Genomic DNA, 7,271 nt, shown 5'->3' with positions numbered 1-7,271 from the left:
AAATTAATTAGAATGTGAATAAATATGCGATGCATAATTTGACCTAAAAGCCTTGCTTTTACCTTTTGGTGGCCTAAAAATCCTTTATTTTTTGGAAACCCAAAAATCCAAAGCCCAAGCTCTAAAACCTTTTCCACTAGAAAAAAGGACCAAAAAAAAAAAAAAAAAAAAAAAAACCTGGGCATGTTACAATATATGTCTGATGCGCAACTAGACCTCAGACATGCAAAGTCATATAGCATGAAATTTAGGCAAACACTCGTTAAAGTATCTAAACCTGAGGAAGGTCCGATATCAGCCTAAATTCCAGAATTTTGCTTTCAAGTTATCCCATTATTGGTAAGTTTGTTAATCAATTTGGGAAGGCATTTTCATTTGCTCCGGAGGGTATGGAGTGCCGTGGGCATGTTACAATGTGCAGTTTTACGACCTTCGAAGCAACCGCCAAAATGCCATGATCTTCCTCTATAAATACCTTTCTTCTTCAGCACTTCAACACACCATCAGACAATCATATTTTCTTACAATTTCTTCTCAAAACTATTGTCATTTTTCTTCTCATTTTCTCCCAAGTTTGCACCCTTTGAACTTCGTATTGTTATTGGAGTTTGTGTTCTTCATAATTGGAGTTTTAATCATAGTGTTCTTGAGGTTTTCGTAGAAGTACGTCAACTTTAAAAAATCCTTAGGAAACTCGCCCAGATTTCCCTTTAGTCACCATTAAAGGATTCTTGAAGTTCTAGACTTTTTCCGACGAAGTTTGAATCCTGCTCTGGGAGACTATCCAAGTTCGCAACTCAAGTACATTTTCAAAGTGGCAAAAAGCTTCAAAACTTCGTCGTCATAACCATCGTTATAAAGACAGTCTCATTCCACCATTTTTCTATACACCTAAAATGTGCCTTCAGAGTGACCTGAGTTCCTACAGGGCGAGCACTATTCAACTTAAGTGTGGCAATTCGTGTTAGTGGGCCGTGTTAGTGTAAATCCGTTTATTAATCGTATCAGAAAATATCAACTCAAATACGATATGTTTATTAAATGTGTCAAAAATGTCAACCTAAACACGACTCATTTATTAATCGTGTTAATCGTGTCAACCCGTTTAAATTAATATATTGAATAAATAACTAATATAATAATGACTTATTTAACACGGTCATGACAAGTTTAATATGTTTATTAGTCAATTTATCTTTTCCTTTAAGAAAAATAAATGAATTTTACCTATAAATATTAAAATTCACATTATTTGTATTTAATATGTCATATAAACTTTCATGTTATATCACATATCATTAGATTGCAAATGTCACATATAGTTAATCGTGTCAATTCATGTCACTTCGTTTTAGAAGGTCAACCATAACCTAACTTATTTATTAATCGTGTCAACCAGATATGATCCAAATCCATTCATAATAAATATAAACCCTCTAACTTCATGCGTGTTTCGAGTCGTGTCGTCGAGTCACTACCTAAATTGTCAGCCCTAATTCAACCCCGCAAGAAATAGCACTATCGCACTCCTTGAGTCTCTCTTCATTAGTCATTTGGTTGCTCATTCCCACCAGACTTCATTAATGTGGTTCCTTTGTTATTATATTTTCATTCTCTTACATTTTCTTGATGTTTTAGTCATGAGTCATGACGGTAAAATGGGCTCTAGAATCGTTTCTCTTACTGTGGTCCGTGGACATATCCGTCTCCACTACTTCTTTAGAGGTGCTACTGTCATCGTCTTCTGTCTAAGTATATCGGCCACACTGAAATCAACATGAAGAACCGTGACTTACGCGAGTGCTACCCCAACACATTATTTTTAGTGTCATTACGAGATACCTCTACGTAGTGATAGGATACTGATGGTTGTCGGCCAACAACCATCAACTGTCGATCAAAGTTGATGTCCTCAGTATGATACCAACAGGAGGTGAGAAGGAAAAGGCCAATTAAAGGTAGGCCTGTTCACTTCGCTGATTCGAGTTTGTAATTCGAGTTGATATGTGATTTTATGTGAGAGCTTTTTACTGTAACAAAAAAGTTAGATGTGACTGTTTCTGAAAACTTTTTACTGTAGTAAAAACTCAAATTCTAAACTCGAATCAGTGAAGTGAACGGGGCCTATGTCTCAACCTTAAATCCCTGACAGTGACATGAAAAAAAAGAGAGAAGTATAAAAAAATGAGTCGTACATTTACGCTAATTTAAAGTCTTTTCACTCTAATCTAACACGAACACGACACGACACGAAATGAAACCAAACACGAACGGAACCGTCATTTGTGGCAGAATCGACTTGTTCTAGAGTTATTATTAATTATAAAAATATTTGTGAAGGTGGGACCAAGGTCCACGATTAAAGTCACGTGATGGAAAAATTTTAACTATATTCATTTTATTGATTCGAGTTTAAAATTTAAATTTTATTACAGTAAAATTTTTTAAAAAATAATCATATTTAATTTTTTTACTATAATAAAAAATTATCATATAAAATCACATCTTAATTTAAATTAAAAATTCAAATAAACTAATTAAACGAGCTTACGATACAACACCCTTTTCCTTTGCTCCACGGCTCCAGCGAGGGACCAACTTTCCTCTTCTTTTACAGAAACCTCATCGTCTTCCTTTTCCCTTCTTCCTTTATAACCAACAATTCCCCTAATTCATTCATACCCACACCCTCAATAAAAAAAGAAAGGGTAAAAATCCAAATCCCTCTCTTTCTCTCCGGTGTTCAATTTTCTGTTTGGATCCCAGGAAAATGGCGAAGAAACGAAAGTCGGACGCCACGCGACTCGACGAGGTCGATCGGACCATGTACACAACCTTCTGCAGCGCGGCCAACTCTCTCTCCCAGCTTTACGCCCAGGCCATGAACCACCAGCGCCTCTCCTTCCAAGCCGGCGAGCGCCACGGCCTGGTTCGTCTTTCTGTTTCCGATTGTTTTGGTTGTTTGATCCGATGTGGTTTCTGTGAATGATTTCGTGTTTTTTTTCCCTAGTTGTAGACGATGGTTTGTATTTTTGCCCTCTGTTTGGTTAATGTGAAAATAGAAAGTAAATGATGATTTTGGCTGCGATTTAGGAGCGGTGAACTCTGGAATTGAACCTAAACTCGTTGAAGCTAAGAGATATTCCTTATTGTTAAACCAAAAAAAAGTGCCTTTTTTCTGTTTGTGTTTTTATGTTTGATATTAGGGAGAATCGACAAAGGAATTTGTCTTACAAATGCGAAAAATGGTTGTAACTGCAATTTGTTTCCTTGAAGATTGTGTTTTTTTTTTTTCTCCTGTGTTTGGTTGCTGATGCAGAGTTAACAAACATGAATTCTGGCTCCGTTTTTTAAGCCGTAAATTCCCGAATTGTGTTCACATTCATATGGAGGCGTTCTTTTTGTTCAAGAGGCTCTTATTTTTTATTTTTATTTATTTAGTTTTCTCTTTTTTCTTTTTGAGATATTTAATTTTCTCTTTTTGGGGAGGAATAAGGAGTGTAGGGTATTGCATGTTGATTAGGGTAGTCATTTGGTTTTTCATCTGCATCTAAGGTATTTACTTTTTACTCATAAAGCGTTCATAAGTAGCACAAATTTGGGCCTCGTTCTTTTCACTCTCATTCGAGTTGAGAACTTGAGTTAAAAAGTGAATTTATATGAGAAAAAACATTGTAGTAAAAAAAGTTGAATTTGAATTTTTGTGAGGAAAAACACTGTAACAATTTGAGTTATGATTTGAACTAGCAAAAACGAATGGGCCTTGTAAAATCTAGTATATTTTTGTAAAGCACGGAGACTTTGTGACTCTTCTGCGTGCTTTATATTACAATAATACACTACTGCATCAATGCAACAAAGAAAATGAGGTGGGAGAGTTTCAGAAGTCACCTTATCGATGTGAAAGCGCTCGAGTAACTGTTGTATTTAGTGCCTAGAAACCTTCAAGTTTTTTTTTTTTTAAAATTATTTTAATGATGTTTTGAATAATGGAAAGCATTGTGATTATCAATTTGTTACAATTATCTAAGTCAAGCGTGTCAATCTCAAAGTGGGAAAAAAAAATACTACTTGATGATTGTATGTCATGTTATCACTTTGGACCATGACGTCAGGCCGCGTTTTCCCTTTTCCGAGTAGCCTACATCATGTAGAAACTCAATATCCAACTTCATTATCCTAGAATTCCATTTTGGTGGTAATATTGGTTGAATTATGGAGATTGATGTTCAAAATGAAAACACTTAGGGCTTATTCTTTTGCAAGTATTCTTGAGTTAAGTTTTTTAGTTGAGTTTGAGTTATAACTTGAGTTGAAGTTGTAATTTGAGTTTGTGTTTAGTTGTGTATACTTGAGTTATGGTTTGAGTTAAGAATTTTTTTAAGTTTGTGTTTGTTTGTGATAAAACTTGAGTTGTGAATAGTGGATATCATTTTTTTTCCTTTCACAATTTTATTCAATTCTTTTACAATTTTTTTATTTTTTGACTTTATTTTGTTTTATTGTAATAAATTACTTGTAATTACAAAGATAAAAAATAATAAAAATAACAAGTAGAAGATCATTTTTCATTTTAATTAAGTTCAAAAAGACAACAATAAATACATAATTAAGTTCAAAAAGACAACAATGAACGAGGGCTATTAGCGTGTACGACGGTGACGGTACACTGCCCACATTGTATGCGCCCTTGCATCCCTTAAAGCATTCATGTCCACTTCTGCATTAGAATCCAATGGTTGACCCTCATGGTTAGTATTGTCGTTAATGTCCTCATTAACATTCGGTGAATCAATGTCTGCAACCGGAACGCCATCTTGTGAGTATTGGTCCAATAGCCTGTCCCCATTACGGTACATATGGATAAAATTATGTATTATAGCACACGCTACTAGAATCATAATTTGTTTAGTCATGGGGTAACGATTAATGGTTCTCAAAATACGAAATCTAGCCTTCCACACACCAAATGTTCTTTTAATGACATTACGTAGTGAGGAGTGGGTGTAGTTAAAAAGCTCACGTTCGCTGTGGAATCATCTTTCACGGCGAGCCCTATACTCTTGCAAGTGGTATGTTGTCCCCCGATATGGTGTCATGAAGCATCCGTTGTTAGCGTACCCCGAGTTGACGAGGTAAAATTTTCCTACACTTATACGCATATTAATTAACAAATAAGCGTACGGATGAAGCATTTGAAATGTCAGTGTACATATAAGAAATCATTGTAGGCTGACCTGGTGGCGGTGTCGGAAATCTTTTGTTTGCGGATTTTAAGGCGGCAGCCAGTACTCGCGCATCGTGTGCGGAACCCTCCCATTCAGATAACATGTACGTAAATTTCATATCAAAAGTGCACACGACAAGCACATTAAGTGAAAAGAACCCCTTCTTATTTCTATAAAGTTCAGCAGTTTCACTAGGGGGAACATATGGGACTTGAGTACCGTCAAATGCTTCAACACAATCCTTCATAGTTTACAAGAGTTATGTTGGTTATATTAAACAATGTAATAATTATTAGAAAGCACTAATTAATATATGTTACTGAACATACATCGAACCACGACGAGTATTTGTTTCCACTTGCAATTATGTGTGGGTCAACGGTTTGAAAATCTGGATGTAAAATGAAGTCCTGCTTCAATTTGCATACCGCCACAAAAACTTTGGTGAAGTACTCAGACACCGTTGATCTAGATCGCTGCCAAGTGTCCTGTGCCTCCCTGTTAGTTTGATTCTGACATAATATAGTTAGGAATATGAATAATTGCTCATCAACATTTAGGTGGACAGTTGGTTGCAATAAGCCCCTTTCCTCAAGGATAAAACTTAGGCGCAAGAATGCATCACTACTCATACGGACTCTGTCATACATCACTGTTGGACTACGTTTCAGATAATACTGCACTCTAAGTGCGCCTCCCCAACCAGAAGTGTGCCTTCGGTGAGAAGGTTCTCTGTATACAAATCCAATACATAGCATAGTCGCCGCAGCGACAACTTCATGAAAAAATTATCATCACTGTCATAGTCTGATTCATTAGAACCTAGCGGGTTGGAATTCTTGCCTATGTCCATCCCTGTCAAATTTTCAGAATAATGAAGCATAAAGTTATAAAAATGCAAATCATATGCATAAAGTTAAAAAGTACATATAAAACAACTCTTGCATAAATAATTGCATAAATAAGTTCGCATTAAGTAACAAATCCTCAACTAAATGTGCCGCAACCTAATAAGAATTACTCAATTAGTACTAATAACGAAAAACAATAAAGGAATTAGAACCATAAACATAACATTTTTGACAAGTCTCTATGGGCCTGTTTGTAACAAGTAAAACGAATCAAATAACATCATCACAGCTGTGAAGAACCATCCCCTCCACGTGGCATTGTATAGTTGGGTCTCAAGAAAGGTGGCATGAATGGTTGAAATGGGGAAGTGGGCTAGCCGAACGTGTTGCCAGGTGTAGGGTTTGTTTGCATGTTCGGCTGAAAGTACGAGGCCGAAGGCATTTGTTGTGTTGGCGGAGGAGCAACTTGTTGGGTTGTACACTGCTCCATAGTCTGCTAAATCCACACAAGCCGATGATGTTTTGACATATGAAGGAATGGACGCTGCCATCTAGGCTCTATAGTCATAAAGTTGAACATGAAGAGATACTGTTCTTGGGAGATGTCCAATGTTGCCAATAAATTCATGCATTGATCCTGAACGTTTTCAATTTGAACCGACATGTTTGTAGATGCATTTATATCTCGAGACCGACTGCTTGTTTCTATCGAATTAACGAGGCGATCCACGGCACGCTCTATATAGCTAGGTGACGCTCTACGAGAGCTACGACTTGACCGTCTATGTACCACTCGCGATGGTGAGTGTGTATGTTGTTCGCGGCTTTCTCTGTGCATGCCATGTCTCCTATCTGTAGGAGGAACATCGTCACCGTCATTGAAACTGGTTGTTCCTCGCTCAATGGGGCTGCCAAACCTATGTTGTGGTGGAGCATCATCCTAACCATACTCAAAGGCCCCATTTGCCCGAGTATTGGCAAACGCGCAATAATATAAATCATAATCCAACAAAGGCTTCTTCCTCGCCCTTTCAACCTCGGGATGAATCTGTCAATGGAGCAACAAATATTAATACAAAGGATCACTGAATTGTGTATGATAAATTAGAACCATTAAGCATTCAGAGAAATAGAACCTACATCAAACTAGGCCTTTATTATCCCCCCCCCCCCCCCCCACCCCCCCCCCCCC

At 36.9% G+C, this 7,271-nt stretch overlaps 1 protein-coding gene across 1 annotated transcript in view; it reads left to right on the top strand.

The window, feature by feature from the left end:
- The first annotated feature begins 2,601 nt into the window (after positions 1-2,601).
- LOC21390146 overlaps positions 2,602-7,271 on the top strand; it is a 13,757-nt gene continuing 9,087 nt past the window's right edge. Inside the window, exon 1 of the mRNA XM_010098175.2 lies at positions 2,602-2,929. Within this exon, the coding sequence (XP_010096477.1) occupies positions 2,771-2,929 (159 nt within the window). The 5' untranslated portion in view covers positions 2,602-2,770. The remainder of the gene's footprint in view (positions 2,930-7,271) is intronic.

The sequence above is a fragment of the Morus notabilis genome, unplaced genomic scaffold (genome assembly GCF_000414095.1).
Source record: "Morus notabilis unplaced genomic scaffold, ASM41409v2 Scaffold84, whole genome shotgun sequence".
NCBI classification, from domain to species: Eukaryota; Viridiplantae; Streptophyta; class Magnoliopsida; order Rosales; family Moraceae; genus Morus; species Morus notabilis.
Note: the sequence above shows the minus strand (reverse complement) of the source record. Positions and strands in the feature narration are given on the sequence as shown.